Source organism: Schistocerca americana, chromosome X (genome assembly GCF_021461395.2).
Source record: "Schistocerca americana isolate TAMUIC-IGC-003095 chromosome X, iqSchAmer2.1, whole genome shotgun sequence".
NCBI lineage: Eukaryota > Metazoa > Arthropoda > Insecta > Orthoptera > Acrididae > Schistocerca > Schistocerca americana.
This window is the reverse complement of record NC_060130.1, coordinates 665,459,150-665,484,554: the sequence shown is the minus strand read 5'-3', so window position 1 is coordinate 665,484,554 and position 25,405 is coordinate 665,459,150. Positions and strand designations below refer to the sequence as shown.

Here is a 25,405-nt window from a genome sequence, read left to right as displayed (position 1 = left end):
TGGTTAATAAAAACATGTTGTTAAACATCGACTGAAAGAATGCATGTTGTTACTTTTCTAGCTGCCGACAGGAAGTGATACGAAAAACTGTGTTTCAATGGTAATTTGGTAAATAATTTTTCTGTTTCCAGCAAGTATAGCCTGGCTTTAAAATGTGACGTGTAACGTGCTTCATAAATATATCAAAAAGATATTTCCGGTAAACACACATGTATTTTGGATTGTCGGTTTTCCTTGGTTCAAAAAATGGTTCAAATGGCTCTGAGCACTATGGGACTTAACAGCTGTGGTCATCAGTCCCCTAGAACTTAGAACTACTTAAACCTAACTAACCTAAGGACATCACACACATCCATGCCCGAGGCAGGATTCGAACCTGCGACCGTAGCAGTCGCGCGGTTCCGGACTGCGCGCCTAGAACCGCTAGACCACCGCGGCCGGCGGTTTTCCTTGGGACACTTGGTCTGCATTAGCTTGGATAATCGGGTGCTTGGTGTATTCGTCAGTATGATAAATCACTTTCTACGCATTAAGAATTGGCAAAAGTGTTTTACTCACATGTTCTGCCCCACTCAGATATATAGTTCGTAATAATAAACTTGAGCCGCAACATTTCCGAAAGAAATTGTTTGCTTGCACAGCATACCTAAAATCATTCATAGATATCCTCACGTCAAACAGCTTCATTTCTGTAATAGAATTTTATGCAAAAAAAATTATTCTCCCCATGCTCTCAAAAATTCAGTAGGCGAAGAACCCGTCAATTTATTTTCATAAAAGACCAAAGATGACCTTAACAAGAGATTTGAGGGACTGAATCACTGTTACAGTACACAAAAATCTTAATGCCTCATTTGTGTATTCAAACTACAGCACTGACGGATTCAAGACGGTCGCAGGACTAGGACTCGGGGGAACTTCTAATTAGGACCACAGCGCCTAGTATCCTTAGATCTCTCTTCATACTCCCCATTCCATCGTATTCACCCGTGTCTTTGCATGATACATGCATTAAGCAGTAGTTTAGAGAGTTTACCTTTGCAAAGGGTTTTAATAGTGCAGCACGGCCGATTTACTAGAGCAGTAAATCCCAACCAAGAGATAATTATCCCGTGGGTTAAAATTAATTTTTCTGGTAATTAAGAAAAATGGTTTTATTATGGATTTGCCTTGACTCAAAAGTATTTGAAAAATATCTATTATCAATACTTTATTAGACTATAATAGTAATTAGAGCGCCATGTACCATCAGCCGCTTGACACCATATAACATGGCCTTGAGTGATCAGCAAGCACATTGCTCGTGAATACATTCTGTGATCCTACACACTTGCCGCATCTGCCCTTGTTACTTGGAATCCAGCATTCATAAAACTCGGACCATGTTGTATGTTAACCGGGGGCCTAGAAACGACGGAGAGGCTCAGCCCCCCCCCCCCCCCCCCTTTCTTCGAGTACTGCTCGGTTCTGTCTCGGATTTGTTTTTCTGGCAATGTTAGTTGACATCGATCGATACGCAGCAGGATGGATATGTTGACTGTTAGTGTTTGCAAACATGCAGCTTGTGTGTGGTTTCACTGACTGCAATGGAAGAACGTCACATAAATATTTATGTAAACAAATGCACTTGAAAATGAGGATAAATTCTCGAAACAGGTTGTGCTGGGCATGAAAAAATAAGTAACTGGTGCAGTTTTTCTTAGTCATGAATGGCATAGTTGCAGGCATTCCTAAACCATCGATTATGATAACGAAATTAAACTATTTCGACTATCTTACATGAACAATAAATGCACGTGCAGCAGCAGCAGCATCATAGGCAACCAGATTTCAAAGAGAGAAAAACCGGGATACCTGTGTTTATACTTTCTGCCCGACTTCATTGCTGCATACACGCTTATCTTTCTTGTCACTTACCGTGATATTTTGTAATCGGTCCATTACACACAAATAAAATTATTTTCTTTAGAAATAAAGACTGATTTTTATTGTAATTGCCCGGATATATTTTCTACAATGTTTAGTCATTTAGTGGAAGTGCAGACTGTTACAGCAAGCATGCATACATTCCAAACAATATTCAATAAGCACTGCTAACACACGCAGCATCGCTCACATTCTTCAAAAATTTAACTTCCAGTAGATCATTGTTGTTTTCATTGATGTTACAAAGCTCCTAATTTTCGTAGGCAATTCTCAGCTCCTGTCTGGGAATTTGTGCGTTTTCCCAATTAATCGCCACTTTCCCCACCCCACTAGCTCGTGTGGCACGTTGACGCATACTAACGCAAGCAAATTGTAAAAGAAAATTATTAACGTTTGTTTGCCAGATGGCAGTTTGCTGCTAGTTATTGCATGTAAGCAAATAAAGTACTTCTTCGTAAAGGCACTGAAGACGAAGATGTATTTTCTACGACTGCCACTGTGTTGGGCATACTTGACACGTTACATTACCCGACCAGTATGATCAATGACAAAGGCTGCAGCTAAGGAGTCGCATTAGACACCAGTAACAGATGCCGACGGCCTTGTGCAGACTAGAATTAATTTGTGCAAACTAGAGTTAATGCTCGACGTGTAAAATTATCAATCACTTCCCCAGAAGAAACTGCTAGTATCTTTTTTCACTGATATTAAATCACCAAAAAGGTTCAGAACGATCCACCAGCTCCACCTCTAGTACTTAAATTTCAAGAGAACTACAACCACATCCAGCAACTTCTCTGGAGCTGGACAACAACTTTGTTAAACGTGAAGATGGCCAACAGAGGCCTTTACAAGAGATCTCTGCGTACTGCTGAAGATTTCCTACAAGTGACACAGGAAGCGTCGGAAAGTAAGTTACCACACAAGTCCACACTTGAAGCGATCTGCCCTTCAATATGGACTCCGATCACATAAAGGAAGAACTAAAAGCTCTGGACTTCTCATATCGCTGTAGACAAAAGATAAGACACTATGCCTGGTTATTGCAACTGACAATCTGTAAAACAAAAAGTGTTTTCAACTGACTTGCCTCCCCAAATTCACGGTGCGAGCAGAAAATCTAAGAGCTAAACGGGGCTCGGCGCAATGCTACCGATGCCAGGGCATCAATCACGCTGCGTGGCACTGTTCCATGCCAGACAAGTGTGTCGGATGTGTTGGCAAGCGCACAAGTCGTGATTACCCTCTCCCACGTGGCTCGACACAGACATCGCACTTTGTGGCGAGGAAAGACGTGCGGCTGGCTTCCGCGGCTGCACCGTATGGAAACGCGCTAGAGATCGCAAACATGGAGAAACGATGGATCTGCAAGAAAAGATGTTGGTCAAAGACACGCCACGGTTTCTGCTACGCCGCAGCTACCGCGTCAACGGCACCAGCCAATGCAGAAGCATCTTTCCAGCAGCGCCCAAGCGCGTCACAGAAGGGAACGCCACTGGAAACGTGTAGAAGGCTACGCACAGGCCCCTGAAGATGCTGCCACCTGTTCACAATAGCCACGCGAAGTAATACCGCAATTTACTTCAGATACTCCACTGATGCAGCCGAGCGCTGCATCTCGACGTCACACGTATCTATATAAGAGTGAAAAACACGAACTTCACCCAACTGAAGTTAGCCCATCCACGACCATCGCTGTAGAAGCAGCCAAAGAAACTATAACCAGTATCAGTGTCATAAGAGCTGCTCCAAATAACGACCCCAGCAGCAAGTCATTGCTCTAATGAACAGCATAACAAAGTTGGAGCTCCTGCCGCTGCACCTTAATACAGCAGTGATGTCACGTACCCAAGTAGCCACCGCATGTAAACCACAACGGCCGCATTGTAAACAGCAGTAATGGACAGACAACACCTGCGTGGAACGCAAATGGCGTCTAAAGTCAACTGGTGAACTTCGAAAATGTCTGAGATGAAGTTACATTTTCCTGATACGTGAAACACATGTAAGGTCCAGAGTATATACTTGAGCACCAAACTACACCCCTTTCCTCACGGATCGACCAACGGCTGATAGCGTTACAGCGGTATACAAGTGTGTGTGTGAAACAGCATCTGCCGCTACCTAATTCAGCACCCGCCACTGGTATCGTCGTCCATACGTCAATGGGATGTATCACATGTACTGTAGTCTCGTACCCTCGATCCCAATGATTTCGAAGTCTTGTTGAACTTCGTGGCTGGACTTTTATGCCAGGTGACCTGAACGCCAGACATGTTACCTGGCACTGAAATGAATGTCGTGCAGCGAGGGCCTCCCGGCGGGTAGACCTGATCGCCTGGTGCAAGTCTTTTGAGGTGAAGCCACTTCGGCGACTTGGGCGTCGATGAGGATGAAATGTTGGTGATGAAGATGACACAAACACCCAGTCCCTCAGCGGAGAAAATCTCCATCCCAGCCGGGAATCGAACCCGGGCCCACCCGGCAATCTGGCACTAAAAACGTACAAATACAAGCGGACGAACGCCTACTGCCCATCGCAGAACATGTGGCCTTACTAGTGAGGCCATACGACCCCACCATATTTCCCAACAACAAAGGGAAACTTGATGACACCGATTTCGCCGTCATTAAAGGCATGCCTAGCAAATTTACTCAAGACGTAACGCATTATAGTCAGACAACCTGCCAGTCATTTTTGACACTGGTGCTGACGTCTCTGGGACCACTAGCGTACCAAAATCACCTACAAGCTTGCGATAGTCTCCTCACCTGCGCTACTTAAATTGACGTAGCACTAACCGCTGCTACGGAAGAACCACCACCGCCACACGCACTTCAAGGAACAACTCAAGACTACCACTAGGTATACCTGCATCCATAACTGAAAAGAACAGAATATACCGAGTGTGGCAACTCGTAAAGGATTGGTGTCGCTAAACGGTTTCTCAGTCGCCTAGGACACAACACTGAGGTGACAGTGACGCACATCGAAACTGAGAAAGGACAAATATGGTCCTGTAATACAGTTTGATGATAGTTCTCCTTGGAGGACAGGCAACCACTTCCTCACACACACACACAGCGAATACCTGCGCTCCGAGGTGGTAACATGTTCGTCAGTGAACCAAATGAGGAAGCAAAAACTCTAGCTATAGACCATCCAGTGGATGCAGATCATATCGCATTGGTGGCTGAGCTAATTCCACCCTACCTTGTGGCGAGAGATGTAGAGGACGACACGGAAGAATCACCTGAAGAGATCACGTCGGTACTCAACAACCTCAGCACCAGGAAGGCTGGAGGTCCCGAAGACGTAAATAATCCCTTGCAGATGCAGATGCCACCAGCTGCCGCCGCAATCCGGTCAGCACATTCGAAGGGATGTTCTGGAACGGTCACTATCCGTTAGAGTGGAAACATGCAGAGGTAGTGGCTACACCGGTGACTGACAAAGATTTGCTACTTGATTAGTATTATAGACCTACACTGAAAACCCAAAGAAACTGGTACACCTGCTTAATGTCGTGTAGCACCCCCCCCCCCCCCCCCCCCCGAGCACGCAGAAGTGCCCAAACGACGTGGTATGGACTCGACTAATGTCTGAAGTAGTCCTTGCAAGGCATCCCAGATATGCTCAATAATCTTCATGTCTGGGGAGTTTCGTGCCCAGCAGAAGTGTTTAAACTCAGAAGAGTGTTCTTGGAGCCATTCTGTAGCAATTCTGGACGTGTGGGTGTTGCATTGTCCTGCTGGAATTGCCTAGGTCCGTTGGAATGCACAATGGACATGAATGGATGCAGGTGATCAGACAGGATGGTTAGCCTACATACGTGTCACCTGTCAGAGTCGTACCTAGACTTATCAGGGGTCCCATATCACTCTAACTATGCATGCCCCCCACCATTACAGAACCTCCACCAGCTTGAACAGTTCCCTGCTGACATGCAGGATCCACTTATTCATAACGTTGTCTCCATATCCCTACACGTCCATCTGCTCGATACAATTTGAAACGAGACTCGTCCGACCAGGCAACATGTTTCCAGTCAACAACAGCCCAATGTCGGTGCTGACGGGCCCAGGCGAGGCGTAAAGCTTTCTGTCGTGCAGTCATCAACAGTACACGAGTGGGCCTTCGGCACCGAAAGCGGTCCCAGCGTTGAAATCTGCAGCAATCTGCGCAAGAGTTGCACTTCTGTCACGTTGAACGATTATCTTCAGTCGTCATTGGTCCCGTTCTTGCAGGATCTCCAGCTGCAGCGATGTCGGTGATTTGATGTTTTACCGGATTTCTGATGTTCACGGTACACTCGTGAAATGGTCGAATGGGAAAATCCCCACCCCCACCCCACCGCTACCTCGGTGATGCTGTGTCCCATCGTCCGTGCGCCGACTATAACACCACGTTCAAACTCACTTCAGTCTTGATAACCTGCCATTGTAGCAGCAGTAACCGATGTAACAACTGCGCCAGACACTTGTTGACTTGTATAGGCGTTGCCGACCGCAGCGCCGTATTCTGCCTGTTTACATACCTCTGTGTTTGAATACGCATGCTTATACCAGTTTCTTTGGCGCCTTAGTGTATAAGTGCATTACCAGTCCTGTTACAGGTCTGAGAGAGGGGGTATCTCAAGAGCCTACAGCGCCACGTCACATCCGCAGCGACACTACCGGAGGAGCAGTTTGGGTTTCGGAAGTGGCATCTAACCGAGCATCAACTCGTGCGGTTATTGGATGAGGCTTTCTCTCCTCTGGAGTGCCGCGAGTATTCCTGAGCGTTAGACAGCATGTGGTGTGATGTCTTTTTAAAGTTACTTGAGCATGGACTGCTGGTGTTGCGTTTGTCTTATCTGCTCCTACCCTGACGACGACATTCCATGTGCGACCTGAGGCTGGACTGCTCGCAGTTCGTCATATATGCTGGTGTGCCACAGGGCTCTGACCATGGAGCGATCCTGTACATGCTTTACACTGTTGACACATAGATACTTCCACTACAGTGATCTTCCGCTGCAGCATGGGTGCCAACACTCTCGGACATCGAATACAGCTCGCGTCTGACAACCTGCACACGTGGTCCCTGAAGTGGCGCCTTAAATTCAGTGATGCCAGGACAGGTAGTTACTCGCCTGCAGCGCCATCGCCCATCAACATAACAGGCAGCCTTGTTACATGGACTGACAAGGTGTACCTTAGTGTCTCGCCAAACTGCGTGGCGCCAGCATATCTGGGACGTCAGGAACAGAATTTTGCGCTGCCGTCGTGTGGACTCAGGTCGCCGAATCGCTCATACAGACGCTATAAGTAGTGCAGAACCGCGCACTTCGATTGGCTCTACACCTTCTGAGGACCTTTCCGGCAGCTCAGCTGCATGAAATGGTTGAGTTTCCACTTGCAGGGGACCGTTTAACAGCGACTGCCCCATCTTCTACGAGAAAACGCGGCGGGAGTACAGCACGAAAATTCGGGCGGTAGGCTAAAGAATGCAGCATAGCGTCCATACAAGAGAGCGACAACAAATCGGTGCATTGACAGCTGGGTGATACTAGGCAAAGTGAGTAAACAATAAGACCATCGTAACTAATGTATACGGAAAAGTAAACAAAAATAATAGGAAAAACATGTGTCACTAATCCAAAAGATTAAGCACAACTCCTTGAAGATTCGTCGCATGCATTGGGAATCATTCTAACAACGATACGAAATACAGAATGTACGGACATAAGCAACTTTGACAGAACGCACACTGTTAAGGCCCGGTAAGCATCCGACAAAGCTCGTCGGCTGTTCGCGTGTTAAAGTGAGCATTTATGGAAAGCGTTTTGACAACGGTGAAACTACGGGTAGGGGACAAGATGTTGGACGTCCACGCCTCATCACAGAACTTCGGAGGTCGAAGACTTCTCCACTCAGTACAGCAGGATTGGCGGCGATCTGTGGCAGATCTGACGACACAGTGCAATGATGAGGCAGGTACAACTCTTTCGGAGCACACCGTTCAGTGCACATTGATCAACCATTTGCATCCCTTCATGCTTGACGCCTTCCAGTAGAATACATATCCTTGTCGCAAAGCCAGGATCATGCTATAGTACTTTGAGGAGCAGGATAGTAAACTCTCGCATTTATGTCTGAACAATTGAGTATGTCTGGTATGCTATCGGGCGCAGCTCTGAGTCCACAAATCCCCCACAACCACACGCCCGTAATGTAAGGGAATTAGGTGACCTGGGCGCATGTGGTAAAAAATAGATCGGGAAACCTGCCAAGGATTTATCGATTCATGCCAAGCAGAATCGTTGCTGTATTGCAGTCCAAAGGTGGACCAACAAGCTATTTACAAAGGTAGTCGTGATGTTTTTTTTTTTTTTTAAGTCGGTGTATGTGTATGACGTAAAAATTGGTGTTGACTTTATCTGAAAATGAACGTACCGAGTCCCTGTCTATTTTCTGCGTGTTTTTTTGTGTCAGAAGAGACAGTTCGCTATCACGCAGTGCCATTGGTAGCTCATGCGTTTTATTTAAGGTAAAACATGTTAGGCCATAATTTTTCCTTCGAGGGTCATGATCCTGCCATTCTCTCGTGTGGGCGCTTGACATTATCTCAATCAAATGAATACCGATAGTGTTGCTAAGACAAAATTTTAAAAACCATTTTAAAAATGTCCCGTTGTTTTTTCCATCATAGTTGTAATATTCCTTAGAGTATCCACTGACATTTTGTTGGTTTGGTGCACAACTTCATAGCGTTTTTCTTTGGCATGTTGGTATTTCGGTTGCTGTGGGATTACTTATCTATTGTCATCTGTCATCTATTTCAGTTTATGTTATGTCATTTGGAGACAGTCAGTACAGCTGTGGACGCTAGGAAATGGCGTGTCAATTGGAGCAATTGGAACATTATATACGTATGCTTGCGTTTGACTTCAATAGAGGGGTGACAGCGGTGGAGGCAGTCAGAAACGTTTGCACCGTGTATGGACAGAGCCCATCAAGAAAATAACTTTATCGTTTTAAGAACTTCAGTAACGCACCACGTTCAGGAAGGCCTTTGGGGTTTCATGAATTTCGTTTTAACGCGTTAATCCACAATTATCCAAGTCACTCTGTTCGAGCACTCGCTAATGTGATAAACTGTGATCATTGCATCATTGTGCGACATTTACATAAAATGGGGAAGGTTTAAAAATCAGGTGTATGGATACCGCATGATCTAAGCCAAAATCACAAAAATCTGCGGGTGACCCTATGTGCATCTTTGCTTGCTCATCATGAAGTGGCTCGTGAACAACTCCGGCCATTCCTATTCTATATCGTTATTTGTGACGAGAAATGGTGTCTTTATGCTAAAACATGCAAACGAAATAGCAGCAACTCTCCTGCCAACACCTGCGCGCTCCCACAAAAGAAATGTTATGCATCTGGTGCAACGACGACGGTGTAGTGTACTACGAATTGTTTCGCCATCACTGCTGACATTTATTCTCAACAACCGAGACGTCTTGCAGACGCAGACCAAGAACAACGACCAGTAAAACTGCGTGAAGTAATGCTACTCCACGATAACGTCCGTCCGTATTATGATAAAATGAAAAGACACTATACAGAAATTCGGTTGGGTAGTCATTGCGCACCTAACATATTCACCTGACCTTGCGCCCTTAGCATTTCACATATTCCGCTCTCTTTCGAACAGCCTTCAGGGAACTTCCATTCCGGATGAAAATGCGGTCGGTACATGGCTCCATGAAGTCTTCGCCTCAAAACCTCGTGATTTCCACAGCCACAGAATCGAAAAGTTATCCCAGTGTTGGCAAACTGTTGCAAATATTGAGAATATATTATTTATGGCTACAGTCTCTTATGTTTGTCTATTGTGTTTATTAAAGTTATGGAAAAACGCTACGAAATTTTACCCCAACCTAATATATTGCCTGTGATCAAAATATCAGTCGCTACAATGGATTTAATCACGAAAAGCAAAGATAATTAACTGCCACCAGAGCAACTACATACGCTAAATTGTTCGAATTGGAAAGAAAAACAATATAAGGCCGTCATTTCGAAAACGACATTTTCCCCCCTTGTTGATATTGATTGCTTTAGGGAAAGAATGTAAGTTGTTAATTGTTCCACATTTAACCTCGAACAAAAGCAAAGTCCTCGGATTTACTTGTGTAACTTCTACTAATTTTCAGTATGTTGATGATGGTTTTATTGTTGAGGGGATGTGATAAACAGTGAGGATTTACGGCATGTAACGTATTGTTGGAACATGAGATTTGCCTGTGTAACGAATTGAAGAACTTAAACGGTAGTCCCCTGGTATTTCTTTAGATGTAAGGTAAAAAACGGGAAAACTATCAGTCAGTTCAGTTAAGTGGTATTAAATATATCATAAAACTTAATAAAACACCTTATCAGACTAGTATTAGGTGCTGATAAGTTTATTGGCGTGCAAACACTTCCGTGATTAAGTGCAAAAGTTTCGTATACAAAAACCACATTACTTTAGACAGTAGCCCACAAAGCGAGATTGTTGAGTGACAGACATTACATAGGTATTTTTAATGATTGTGTAGAGTTCCAGATTTCTGGAAAAGGACTAGTGGAGACTGAATGAACGTTTGTAGTGAGGCCAGATCATTCAGCTTATGTAGTACCAATGAAGGGGGACTGTTTTGAGTGACAGATGTAGAACATAAGATATATTATGTGTTTTCTGTCCGTCTGTTATGCGTTGTGGTATAGACAGTGGTGTCAAACAACTCAAGACCAGCTCATGCTCCACCAGTTTTGGCTGGTTTTGTGAAAAAAGAATCTTGTCCTGTTGTTGAAGTAAATTTATTCCAGCAAAGAAAGAATGTTTTGAGGGTGTCAGAGGGTAGAGAAATAATTTTGCAGTATCCTTTTCTAGGAAAACCACAGCAAACTTTAATCTCTGTAGCCATTGAAGGCCATTGTAGGAACTGAAGCCTAGCCCTCAATAATCAGTGTCCATTATGTTATTGCAGCACCATGGTCAGTATAATTTTTGAGTAGAATATGACAGTGGTATTTGTGCTATTCATTGCAAGATACTTCTCCAGTGAGTAGACTGAAAGTAAAGGTTCCGATTAAATTCACTTAGAATTGTATTGCAACAGTGTTTATTTTTGCTGATTCTCAGAACATACTAACTTGTTTCTTACTGCCATTAATTTCAGAGTCAGTAATGGAGGCAGAAGCAGTCAAAGTGTTGGAAGAGCTGGGAATGCTGGTTGTGGAGGGTCGGGTCCAAGGAGAGTGTGCAAATCAGCGTGGATATGGGGAAGGGCCTCACATATCAACCAAACCTCATGTTTGCTCACTTACAAATGCCCTTGTAAGTATTCACCTATTTTCATGAGCTCTTTTAATGCATATCTTTGAAATTTTTTACTAGTATGTTACATTTGTGCCTTCTCAGACCCATTTTAAAAACTAAAATTCTGCGGAAATGATTAAAAGTGATTTTCATTTTGAATACACTCCAGTGAGGGTGGTTGTTCTTAGACAATCTTTTTATGAGGCATGTTTTTTAAGTAAGGTCCATTTGAACATAAGTAAACAACAAAAGGTTATTTCAAAAAAGTAAATTTATTTTCAGAAAGTACATACTTCACTTCATTTTTCACCATAGTTGCCAAGTTTATTCAAACATGTATCATACCTCTCAACAAATTTTAAAATACCCTATTCATAAAAACTTGCCACCTGCTCCGATAACCAAGAGTTCACTGCCGTTTTCATGTCATCGTCGACATTGTAACAGTTGCCACTGAGGTGGTGTTTGAGGTGGATGAACAGATGCTAATCACTCAGTGCAAGATCAGGACTGTAGGGTGGGTGGTCTAAAGCCTCTCAGCCAAAACTGTCCAATAAATCGGGGGTCTGACCTGCAGTGTGAGGTCTTGCGTTGTCATGGAGAAGGACAATTCCCTTTGTCAGCATGCCACGTCTTTTATTTTGAATCACTCTGTGTAGCTTTCTCAGGGTTTGGCAGTTTGCTTCTGCATTGATAGTGGTTCCTTGTTGCGTGAAGTCTACCAACAAAACACCATGCCTATCCCAAAACACCGACGACGCCATGATTTTGCTCTGGGACAGAGTCTGTTTGGCCTTCACCTTTACAGACGTGTGTGTGTGTGTGTGTGTGTGTGTGTGTGTGTGTGTGTGTGTGTGTGTGTGTGTGTTTCCATTCCATGCTCTGTTGCTTCGATTTGGACGTGATATGCGAAACCCATGTTTCGTCTCCAGTTACGATCTGACTCAAGAAGCCGTCACCTTCTTCGTGATAAAGTTCAGAAACAATGTTGTAAGGCACTGATCTTGACACATCATGAAATTCATTTGAGAGACCTGTTATTGTGAAGCATCTGTTCTCACGAATCCTCACTTCAGCTGAAGCCACCAAATCATCTGTAATCAAAGAATGGTGACCGGAGCGGTCCTAATCGTGGATGTTGTCATGGCCATCTTTGAATTCTCGTACCCACGTACGCATTGTGCTTTCACTCATAAAAGTATCATCATACACTTCACAAATCTGTCAATGAATTTCTGCAGCAGGCAGGTTCCTTGCTGACAAAAACCATATCACTGAGATAACCTCACATGCGGCGGGCGAGTTGATGGTCTTACACGTTTTGAAAGAACAGAACAGAACCGTGCAGGTTAGCTACAGAGCTGAAACGAGCACAGTTGTTCCCGAGGCATGCCGGTACACGATGCATGCACTCGTTGCAGTATGTGCGCGAACTACTAGGGTCTACAACAAAACAGACCTTACTTTAAAAAACACGCCTCATATAACTGCCGCAAAGCTATAGTAAAAACTTCGCTTCCTTAGGAATGAATCTTTCACTTTACTGCTGTATGCAGAATGCCTGGAAACTTGCTCTGTGCTTGACCAGGATTTGAATCTGTAACCTCGCCTTTCATGGGCATTGCTTTTACCAACCATTTCTATGCAATACATTTTTCTGAAGGAGAACTTGTTGTGAAGAGAGGAAAGTATAGACGAATCGCTAACGGAAGTAAATCTGTGAGGGCAGGTTGTAAGTTCTGCCTGACTAATTCATTCAGTAAGAGCAATGGTGATAAAAAGGAAAGACTCCACATTGGAGTACCTTGTACAGCACAGTTTTAATCTGCCGGGAAGTTTCACTTCTCTCCTTTCTTTGTCTATTATAACAATACACAGAGTTGTTCTTTTCGCCTTCTTATTAAACGAGACTTGATGATGATGATGATACAAATATTAAAGGATAACTAAAAGAAAAATATAGACAAAGACTAACAAAAATACTGAAAACAGAATTGACAGCAAGAAACAAGACAAAAGCTATAAATACTTATGCTATACCAATATTGACCTACTCATTCGGAGTAGTGAAATGGAGTAACACAGACCTAGAAGCACTCAGTACACTTACACGATCACAATGCCACAAATATAGAATACATCACATACATTCAGCAAGTGAAAGATTCACATTAAGCAGAAAGGAACGAGGAAGGGGATTTATCGACATAAAAAACCTACATTATGGACAGGTAGACAATTTAAGAAAATTCTTTCTAGAACGAGCAGAAACTAGCAAAATACACAAAGCAATCACTCATATAAATACATCGGCTACACCACTGCAATTTCATAACCACTTCTACAACCCGTTAGATCACATAACATCAACAGATACGAAGAAAGTAAATTGGAAAAAGAAAACACTACATGGCAAGCACCCGTATCATCTAACACAGCCACACATCAATCAAGACGCGTCCAACACATGGCTAAGAAAAGGCAATATATACAGTGAGATGGAAGGATTCATGATTGCAATACAGGATCAAACAATAAACACCAGATATTACAGCAAGCATATTATTAAAGATCCCAATACTACAATAGATAAATGCAGACTTTGCAAACAACAAATTGAAACAGTAGATCACATCACAAGCGGATGTACAATACTAGCAAATACTGAATACCCCCAGAAGACATGACAATGGAGCAAAAATAATACATCAACAGCTTGCCTTACAACATAAACTTATAAAACAACACGTTCCCACATACAAGTATGCACCACAAAATGTACTGGAGAATGATGAATAAAAATTATACTGGAACAGAACCATTATAACAGATAAAACAACGCCACATAACAAACCTGACATCATACTCACCAATAAAAAGAAGAAATTAACACAACTAATCGAAATATCCATACCCAATACAACAAATATACAAAAGAAAACAGGAGAAAAAATTGAAAAATACATCCAACTGGCTGAGGAAGTCAAGGACATGTGGCATCAGGATAAAGTTGACATTATACCAATTATACTATCAACTACAGGAGTCATACCACACAATATCCACCAGTACATCAACGCAATACAGCTACATCCAAACTTATATATAGAACTACAGAAATCTGTAATTATTGATACATGTTCAATTACCCGAAAGTTCCTAAATGCAATATAACATATACTGTACAGTTAAAAGGAAGTCACGCTTGATCAAGGTCCGCGTCACTTTCCATTTTTGACCAGACATAACGTCTGAGAAAAGAAAGAAAGAAAGAAAGAATAATAATAATAACTAAACTGTTTTGAGTGTGTGTGACCAAAAAAAGTGTCCCTCATTCCATTTTTCTTACATGGTTCAGTTTTTGCTCTAAAGTAAATTTCTTGCTGATTCATTAAGTCATAGCTACCAGTACAGTCTGATTTTGTGGATGGTGATGGCATGTGTTCACTCGTGTAATCCCTTACAATATTCTGTAGATTCCATACTGAAGGAATAAATCACTAATACTATCAAGTGCACAGGCAACAAAACAAAATATCGAAAAGGTCCAGCAAAGTGTTTGTGATAGAATTTTCTCTTGTTTGCTCAAAGAAATAAAACTAATTGCCACTGACTCAATCTTTGTCATAAGTCAAGAGATGAAAAAAATCTTCTTCCCAGTTCATTCTTCTCTGTGATGAGACTTACCAAACTGGTGGGGGGGGGGGGGGGGTGAGGGGGGTGAGAGAGAGAGAGAGAGAGAGAGAGAGAGAGAGAGAGAGAGAGAGAGAGAGAGAGAATGAAGTGTTGTTAAATATGAAGTACCGTTTTATCACTGTGGGCTTTTAATCACCTTAACATTTGTATTGCAACTGTAGTTTTCCAGTAGTTTGGTCAGTGATGTATATATCTATTAACTAAAGTAATATCTTCCCTTCAATGTGTATTATTTCTTGAAGCAAGAACAGTATTACTTGGAAATTATAAATTTACAGAACTGTTTTGCTTTTATTTTCAGTGTGTGCGTGCAGAGAAATTACGCAAACAGGTGCAGCTTTTACATCGTAATGGAATGTCTGTGTGTGTTGAAGTGCTGAAGTGTGCTGACTGTACATGTGGAAATCATCGCAGCTTGTCAACGGAAATGGTTAATACCCCTTTGGATACAGAAATTCTTCTTGAGCAGTGGACAGTTAACCTGACTGAGAACAGGTAGGTAAATGCTTCTGTGGGCAAGTGCACAAAACATTTATTAAAACAATGCCCGCAATAATTTTATTCTTTTGACGTTGTTGTTGTGGTGGTGGTGGTGGTGGTGGTGGTGGTGGTGGTGGTGGTTGAGGAGGAGGAGGAGGACTATATCCTTTGTTTTGATTTTCTGCTTATTCTTTATATTACCCTCGTATGCCCCTGTCTATAGCAGGAAATGGAATGTGCCCATATTATAATGTATAAACTAAATCCGAGGGCAGGGTCATCAGTGAGGTTAAACACTTAGTACTGAAAACATGTTTATTGTCGACATCATTGTACAGCCAGAACAGAACTGACCACCTAGGTGGAGAAGACTGTTATTTGCACAGACATTGAATATTCCAGAATATACAAACATTAGAAATATGAAGGACTTTAAGAACTTTCCAGAAATGATAAATTCTAAATAACGCATAGTGGTTGGTGGTTGGGTTTGAGCTGAGCCTACAGCATGTCGCTCACTGGCATTAATCAGTACACAACAGTCTGTGCCTTACAGCTCATGGTATTGCTCCCTCTCATGGAGAAACAGCAATCCATTGTTTCAGAAATTCTCGTATTAGCCATCTACAACACCCTGAATCTAGATCTTGTCAGTAGGCCTCTGTATGGCTGCACTGGCAGGTACGTGCGTTATGGTCATGTTGTTACATAATCTTCACAATGATGAGTGTTGAAGGTAACCCATCCTGTTGAAGCTTCACAATCTTAGAGATGGGTCTTCAGTTTCCAAAAAAACTCCCATTATTCTACACCTCCAGACTGTAATGGGGCTTCATACAGGGAACATGGTTGTCTCAGCACTTCGGCCTTGTTGATGAAGGGTGTTAGTCATTGACTTCATATACAATGTCTGACAATTGATAAAGAATATGGTATGGCCCAAAGTAGCTCTTCAGTAACTATTTCAAGAGTCGCACTTTCTGCACATGTGTGTTGTTGTTGTGGTCTTCAGTCCTGAGACTGGTTTGATGCAGCTCTCCATGCTACTCTATCCTGTGCAAGCTTTTTCATCTCCCAGTACCTACTGCAACCTACATCCTTCTGAATCTGCTTAGTGTATTCATCTCTTGGTCTCCCTCTATGATTTTTACCCTCCACGCTGCCCTCCAATACTAAATTGGTGATCCCTTGATGCCTCAGAACATGTCCTACCAACCGATCCCTTCTTCTGGTCAAGATGTGCCACAAACTTCTCTTCTCCCCAATCCTATTCAATACTTCCTCATTAGTTATGTGATCTACCCATCTAATCTTTAGCATTCTTCTGTAGCACCACATTTCGAAAGCTTCTATTCTCTTCTTGTCCAAACTATTTATCGTCCATGTTTCACTTCCATACATGGCGAAACAAAGCCTCTGGAGTAGACAATATTCCATTGGAACTACTGACGGCCGTGGGAGAGCCAGTCCTGACAAAACTCTACCATCTGGTGAGGAAGATGTATGAGACAGGCGAAATACCCTCAGACTTCAAGAAGAATATAATAATTCCAATCCCAAAGAAAGCAGGTGTTGACAGATGTGGAAATTACCGAACTATCAGCTTAATAAGTCACAGCTGCAAAATACTAACACGAATTCTTTACAGACGAATGGAAAAACTAGTAGAAGCCAACCTCGGGGAAGATCAGTTTGGATTCCGTAGAAACACTGGAACACGTGAGGCAATACTGACCTTACGACTTATCTTAGAAGCTAGATTAAGGAAAGGCAAACCTACGTTTCTAGCATTTGTAGACTTAGAGAAAGCTTTTGACAATGTTGACTGGAATACTCTCTTTCAAATTCTAAAGGTGGCAGGGGTAAAATACAGGGAGCGAAAGGCTATTTACAATTTGTACAGAAACCAGATGGCAGTTATAAGAGTTGAGTGGTAGGGAAGGGAGTGAGACAGGGTTGTAGCCTCTCCCCGATGTTGTTCAATCTGTATATTGAGCAAGCAGTAAAGGAAACAAAAGAAAAATTCGGAGTAGGTATTAAAATTCATGGAGAAGAAATAAAAACTTTGAGGTTCGCCGATGACATTGTAATTCTGTCAGAGACAGCAAAGGACTTGGAAGAGCAGTTGAATGGAATGGACAGTGTCTTGAAAGGAGGATAGAAGATGAACATCAACAAAAGCATGTAGAAATCCATATAAAATCTGCCAGGCTGTATATCACTTGCCAGTGCTTGGCATTATAGTGCTCTCGGTCTTCCTCCTGGGCATCCAGTGTCCATACACTTGCCAGCTACCTTGCCTCTTTGGTGCAGGTAATGCATTTCACAGAATCACCCTGCACATTGTCCAATTGAAATCTGAACCGTGTAGCCATTGTCATTCAGGCCTCACAACTGTGGTACAGAAAGAATGGTGTGAGGCCTGTAGTGTCATGCTTCGCTGTGTTGTATGTGAATGTTGCAACAGACAATAGTATGTTCCAATGTCACTTATAATCCATCTTGATTGCAAAAATGTTTATTCACATAACCGGTTTTGGTTCCTCTAGAACCATCTTCAGATCTGCACTTTTGGTTACAGGAGTAACCCGTCCACACACAGTAGCAACCTCCACATGCTGCGGAAGTGATGCAGCATGTGAAGGTTGCTGCGTGTGGACGGGTTACTCCTGTAACTGAAATTGCAGATCTGAAGATGGTTCTAGAGGAACTGAAACCGGTCATGTGAATAAACATTTTCGCAATCAAGATGGATTATAAGTAACGTTGTATAATCAGTGATTGTGGTATCCCATCAGACATTGTGTCTGTTTTCACAATAGTATGTTCCAATTGCACTGTTTGACATCAACGTGTATTGAGAGCATATCTGCCAGCATCTGAAAATGTTTCATAGGGCCAATCTACAGCTACATCCATACTCTGCAAGCCACCTGACGGTGTGTGGACGGTAGGCAGTTGTCATCCTGTGGATGATGCCCTAATGTGAAATGATCTCTGGTACTAGTCTCAAATGGAAAACTTTTACATGATCAGAGATCATCACAAGGGGGTTCTCCATACTTCAGAATGATGTCTTCTCCAAGGAACTTTGCAGTTTCTGGCGCTTCACATTCAGCACAGCTATAGTGACAACATAACGAGTGAAGTGGTCAGTGCAGCCTTAACGTAATTTTTCGTGTCCAGAGTTTCAATTTTTTGGCCCAATACTGGGATATGTTAGAAGCTTCAAGCTTGCTTAGCCAGAGATCATCCAGGGAGCAACGTGCAGGACATCTTTGTCATGTTAAATGATGTTCTGTGTTTTGTATTTCTCCACAGTCACACTTATTGTCATTATGTTCTAATAGACGCCATTTTATCAGATTGATTTTTAAGGGAGCTATACCAGTTCTGATACGGTTTAGCATTTTCCATGAATTGTAGTTAAATTCGATACCACTTGGTGAATGTTCAAAAATAAGGTAGCTGACAGGGGTGTTCATCTAAGGTGTAGTTGAGGAATAAATATCATGGTTTTAGTCTTTTTAATCTACACTCCTGGAAATTGAAATAAGAACACCGTGAATTCATTGTCCCAGGAAGGGGAAACTTTATTGACTCATTCCTGGGGTCAGATACATCACATGATCACACTGACAGAACCACAGGCACATAGACACAGGCAACAGAGCATGCACAATGTCGGCATTAGTACAGTGTGTATCCACCTTTCGCAGCAATGCAGGCTGCTATTCTCCCATGGAGACGATCGTAGAGATGCTGGATGTAGTCCTGTGGAACGGCTTGCCATGCCATTTCCACCTGGCGCCTCAGTTGGACCAGCGTTCGTGCTGGACGTGCAGACCGCGTGAGACGACGCTTCATCCAGTCCCAAACATGCTCAATGGGGGACAGATCTGGAGATCTTGCTGGCCAGGGTAGTTGACTTACACCTTCTAGAGCACGTTGGGTGGCACGGGATACATGCGGACGTGCATTGTCCTGTTGGAACAGCAAGTTCCCTTGCCGGTCTAGGAATGGTAGAACGATGGGTTCGATGACGGTTTGGATGTACCGTGCACTATTCAGTGTCCCCTCGACGATCACCAGTGGTGTACGGCCAGTGTACGAGATCGCTCCCCACACCATGATGCCGGGTGTTGGCCCTGTGTGCCTCGGTCGTATGCAGTCCTGATTGTGGCGCTCACCTGCACGGCGCCAAACACGCATACGACCATCATTGGCACCAAGGCAGAAGCGACTCTCATCGCTGAAGACGACACGTCTCCATTCGTCCCTCCATTCACGCCTGTCGCAACACCACTGGAGGCGGGCTGCACGATGTTGGGGCGTGAGCGGAAGACGGCCTAACGGTGTGCGGGACCGTAGCCCAGCTTCATGGAGACGGTTGCGAATGGTCCTCGCCGATACCCCAGGAGCAACAGTGTCCCTAATTTGCTGGGAAGTGGCGGTGCGGTCCCCTACGGCACTGCGTAGGATCCTACGGTCTTGGTGTGCATCCGTGCGTCGCTGCGGTCCGGTCCCAGGTCGACGGGCACGTGCACCTTCCGCCGACCACTGGCGACAACATCGATGTACTGTGGAGACCTCACGCCCCACGTGTTGAGCAATTCAGCGGTACGTCCACCCGGCCTCCCGCATGCCCACTATACGCCCTCGCTCAAAGTCCGTCAGCTGCACATACGGTTCACGTCCACGCTGTCGCGGCATGCTACCAGTGTTAAAGACTGCGATGGAGCTCCGTATGCCACGGCAAACTGGCTGACACTGACGGCGGCGGTGCACAAATGCTGCGCAGCTAGCACCATTCGACGGCCAACACCGCGGTTCCTGGTGTGTCCGCTGTGCCGTGCGTGTGATCATTGCTTGTACAGCCCTCTCGCAGTGTCCGGAGCAAGTATGGTGGGTCTGACACACCGGTGTCAATGTGTTCTTTTTTCCATTTCCAGGAGTGTATAAAGGCTGTTGTGTAGTGGATGATTGTCATCAATACCCTTTTTGAACTGCTTGTTACTTTCATGAACTACCCTGTGAGATTTGGGACTGCTGAAACCTAAAGCTTAGTAGAGCTTTTCCAGTGGGGTGGGCTTCATGAATCCTGTGACTAGCCTAAAAGTTTTGTGAACGCTTATATCAATCTTCTTTGCATGCACCGATCTAGACCAGACAGGACACGTGTACTCAGCTGCAGGAAAGCAAAGTGTTAAGGTGATGTTTTGAAGCACAGATGATTTGGTGTCCCACTTACTGCCAGTTAGCATTCTAAGGATATTGTTCCTTGCAGCTACCTCATTTCAGGTTCTTTTGCAGTGGTGTTTGTATGTGAGGGACCTGTCAAGCATCATTCCAATGTATGTCACCTGTTCTGTGTGTGTAGTTTTTGTGTACAGGATCTATGTTGTTAACTTCCTGGTCAAATTCCCTGGAAAAATCCATCCATCTACCTTTTTTAAAATTGAACCTTCTTTGAAAGGACATGTTAATAAATTTGACTTCAGAGAAGACCTGAATTGCATTGGGCCTTTGTTGAGATTTGGAGGAGCTTCATATACATTTTTTAACACACATGTCTTGGATATTGCTGCTGAGAAAGCAGTTTTCAAGGTTGTTGGCTTGTTTCCAAATATTGCTCTTGAAGGTGTAGGGCAGCTTTGAGTTGTATAGGAGACAGAAGTTGTTCACTTCCATCCATTCTTGTAGCAACTGGCCATTGCCATCAGTTTCACTGTATCACTGGCAGTTGAAGTCACCAATGATAAACTGTGTCTTTAGATGTTAAAGTTGTCTGGCACGATAAGAAAGGTTTTCACCTCGGGGTTTATGTGTGGATGTTACTGCGAAGAGGCTACATTCTGTAGTAGAGATTTCAGTGCCATTTACTACTGTTTTCCCTGTGGAAGTTAAGGTCATGTCATGTCACATCAGGTCTAATGAAAATTTCACTGCAGTGTTTGTTGTGTGGTCTCTCTCTATGACTAAATGAATCCCATTAATTTGGGTCCTGTGTGCTGATTCTTATCTGTGTGTGTGTGTGTGTGTGTGTGTTTTCTATACACACAGTACAGCACATATATGCATTTGGCATAGTTGTGAAATTAAGTCTTGTTTGTTCTTTGTTATTCCCTCAACATTCGGGCTAGCAGCAGAGGGAGATGGCTCTGAAAAGTGCTTTTTATTTGATTTTCTCTGGTGGTGGAAGGATTGCCCGGTGCCCTCATGGACATTGTGTCCATGGGGCACTGGGATTTTGTGGTCTTATGGTGACTTCGAATGAAAATGAACACTTTGAGGCTCTTTTCGTGTACCCCAGTGGGAAATATCATCCATAGATTCTCATCTGCAACTTTGGGAACCTCTCCAAAGGATGGATTCCAACATGGTGGAATGACACTGCTGCAGGTGGGATTGGTAACGGTTGTCCCAGGAATAATTGTGGCATTTGCTTCCATCGTCAGCTTTCCTTACAGTGGCTCACTTAGTGTCTAACGAGATAGTAGAGACCTGGTCAGTGATACCTGCATCTGATTATGTCTGGAGCCACCATGAATCCTACGTGACATCACAATAGCTGGCTGTAGATGAGCTGGTGTGACGAGCAACTATTCCTGCCCACATTGAATCTCAGTTCCTCTTGTATCATGTTCTGTTTATTAATTGGAGTTCTCCATTGCTTCCTCCTCCTCCTCCTCCTCCTCCAAGGCTTCTGTGGTTTTCAGCAGTGTTGGATCTTATATCTGTTCAGCAGCAATGTCATTTAATACAGCAGTGATAGAGATTTCATCCATACTGCCATGATCTGCCAAAGCATTCCTTAAAAGGCAGTTGGTGTCCTTACATTTGGATCCACTTTACGATACCAGTGTGATATCATATTCCTGAAGCCTGAGTGCTCCTCTTGCCAGTCGGCCCATTGAGTCCTTCGAGCTAATCAGTAAGCAGGTAGAATGTGTTATCTATAATGGCAGCAGAGCACAATTCTTCACTGATGTTACTAAGCTGCCCTTCCTGGTCCAAAGTTCTCCTTGACCTTCTACGATGCTTATGATCATTGCTGGGATATACATTTCTTTTGTAGGCATGAGTACTTTTTTAGAATTGATAATAGCTTCACAGTGTAACTGAGTGTCCTCTTTGATGATTGGAAGTCATGTTATTGATGATGGCAGGTAACAATTTCTTTGATGGCAAACAACTGCCCAGAGCAATCCTTTTGTGTGCTTGTTAGAATAGCTTCATTAATCTTGAGGTCCTAAGATCTTCCAGTCTAGGACTGTTTGCAATACCTGCAAGAAGTCCCATCCAAGAACAGGGTTATAACTATAGTCTGTTAAAACAATAAATTCAAAGGAATGTGTTCTGTCATTGGTAGTTATTCATACAATACATGTTCCTGTCAGCTGGATGTATTTGGCAATTTGGCAGTGGCAATAGTCTCATGTGGATGTTTCCACTCTGTGCCTGCCCTCAGCCATGAAGGGGGGTTCGTTATATATAATGGTTCAGAAAGAATCATGGAAAAACTAAAGTGTCCTATGTGTTTAAAAACAATCACTTAAAAGTAATTATAAAATGTGCATGTTACTTTAAATTGCGAGCAACTGCAGCCAAACTTCTACATTTCGAAAGAAATAATCCACTTTGGCTGTAGCATACTTTAATTAAAAGTCAAGACAGGTTTTGTGCCACTAGAAGACCCTCTGCTGATAAAGATTCTTTTTAATAGGACATCGCCAAAAGGTAACTGGTTTAGAGCCAATCCCCATCATTTGCATGATATTGTAAACAAATAGCACACCCAGACCAATAGTCCTTATTTAATATGATGGCGGAGCAGAACTGTACCACATCCAGGAAGGTAATGGAGAGGCAGCAAGCTAGGCAGTACGGTACTGACTGCTATGCCATAGCTTGGCATGATGGTCAGTATTTCCTGCCTGCTGCCACCAACCACCTTCCTGCTTGTGGTGCGGTTCTGCTACCCTCTTCATTTTAAGTAATGACTACCGCATTTAGCCTGCTATTTGTTTACAATATGACAAGAATGATGGGGAGTGGCTCTAAAGCAGTTACCTTTCGGCGATGGTCTATTGAAAAGAATCTTTATCACCAGGGGGTCTTCTTCTATTGGTGCAAAACCTGTTGTGACTTTTAATAAAAAGTATTCCATGGTTAAAACAGCTCATTTCTTTCAAAATAATTATAAAATTATGAAAATGTGAAGTTTAGCTTTTTCTCATACAGTTTCACAGAAAAGGAAGTGTTACATCAGCAACTAGGGAAATGTATACTGTGTCCCCAGAACTATCCTGGAACTGCTTCCATTTGCTTTTTGTTGTCCGTATGACACAGGTAACCTTGAATATGAATATTCTGCTTGTGCTGAATGAATATCTAGATATGCTCTGCATATGTGCTGTGAAGTTAACCAATGATGTTATTTGTGTAAGTATGCAGATCATTCACTGTCGACTCTACATTTTGTAATAGAATCAAATTTTATGACAGGTTTTTTTTATTTTATTTTATTTTTTTATTATTTTAGTAATAGTAAATCTCTTGCCTTGGGTCAATGTTAGCATTGGAGGGTGTGAAATCCATAAATTCATGATGACTATAAGAAAACAGTGTATATAATGTCTTAATGTGCTGCCATACTGCTTCTGCTCAATGGATGTCTGAAAAAGTCTAAATACGTGCCACTGCTATTTTTAGGTTTCCTGTTAAAACTGACTGTGAGAAACAAAACAAAACAAAAAAAACATTCTCATAATTTTATAATTATAATTTTTTAAACAAACATCATATATAGCCTATGTAATACAGTGTGTTTTAGAATATACAAAACAGTTAAGTTTCTCCATGATCATTTCTGACTTATTTGAGATAATGAACCTGTCCCAATGGCCAAGGATGAGCACGTAGACTAAATATCTATGTGACACTATTGCTGCTAGAATGACAATATCCACTGCCAGTGTATTTTTCATTTGTGACCTTCAGCACAATCAATTTTATATCAGAGAACAATCTTCTTTAGCTGACCATAATAAGCTTCCAACATTACAGAAAAGGAAGCCCCTAAGTCGAAAAACACCTGGGCACGTTAGTCATTGATGGTGATGGTAATGCCTTCAGTGAGATTTCCTGACTCATCATCCTTGCAGGATTTGCATCTGTGGTGGTCTCACTGCCATATATGATTGCCTCACTAAGTTTCTCTCAAAATGGTGGCTAGGTGACTTCTGTACCATAATATTGAAAGGCTATGGCATGTTGGGGCATAGTCTCATCCATGGTATGGCCATGGTCTTCATCCCACAGGTCTGCAGCTGACAGACGTGAATAGGACTGTTGTGATGCTTGACAGTTGACACTGTAGTAGTTCCTGAAAACTTTATTACTCTGCCTGTAGTAAAGTACAGTGTGTCTAGGGTGACCACAGTGGACACACACTGGCATGTTGTCCTCTGTCCTCCAAATGTATGTATGTTCTGTGTGACATTATACTTGGAGGCATGGGTTGTACCTGCATTGGTCAGGTACTGGGTCATCATTTGATGGCTGCAATGGAAGTCCATGTTGGCAGAGTCCATTTTTCTTGTGCATTCAGTTGGTGAAGAAGATTGGTAGTAAAGACTGATACATCTCTTCTTTAACATTCTCTGCTGTTTCAAAATTAAAGGCTGATATTTCTTGTGTACTCGGTCAGACAATTCTGGTAGCCATACGCTGCTGTATCTCTTCCTTTACTGTTTGGCATATGATTGTTGGCTTACCACATGAACTCACAAAGTACGTAGCTGTAACATGCATATTAGAGCAGAGATACTTGTTTGCACCTGAATTCAGAGTCTGGCCCAATTTGCTTAGTGTCCTTCTATCTATCCAGTGTCCGCGGTTCGTGGTCTTGCGGTAGTGTTCTCGCTTCCCGCACACGGGGTCCCGGGT

At 43.0% G+C, this 25,405-nt stretch overlaps 1 protein-coding gene across 1 annotated transcript in view; it reads left to right on the top strand.

Moving 5' to 3' along the window:
- The window catches only part of LOC124556847 (protein FAM214A), a 233,498-nt gene that overhangs the window by 142,151 nt on the left and 65,942 nt on the right, over positions 1-25,405 (top strand). The window contains exons 4-5 of the mRNA XM_047130866.1: positions 11,139-11,296; positions 15,276-15,469. Of these exons, the coding sequence (XP_046986822.1) occupies positions 11,147-11,296; positions 15,276-15,469 (344 nt within the window). The 5' untranslated portion in view covers positions 11,139-11,146. The remainder of the gene's footprint in view (positions 1-11,138; positions 11,297-15,275; positions 15,470-25,405) is intronic.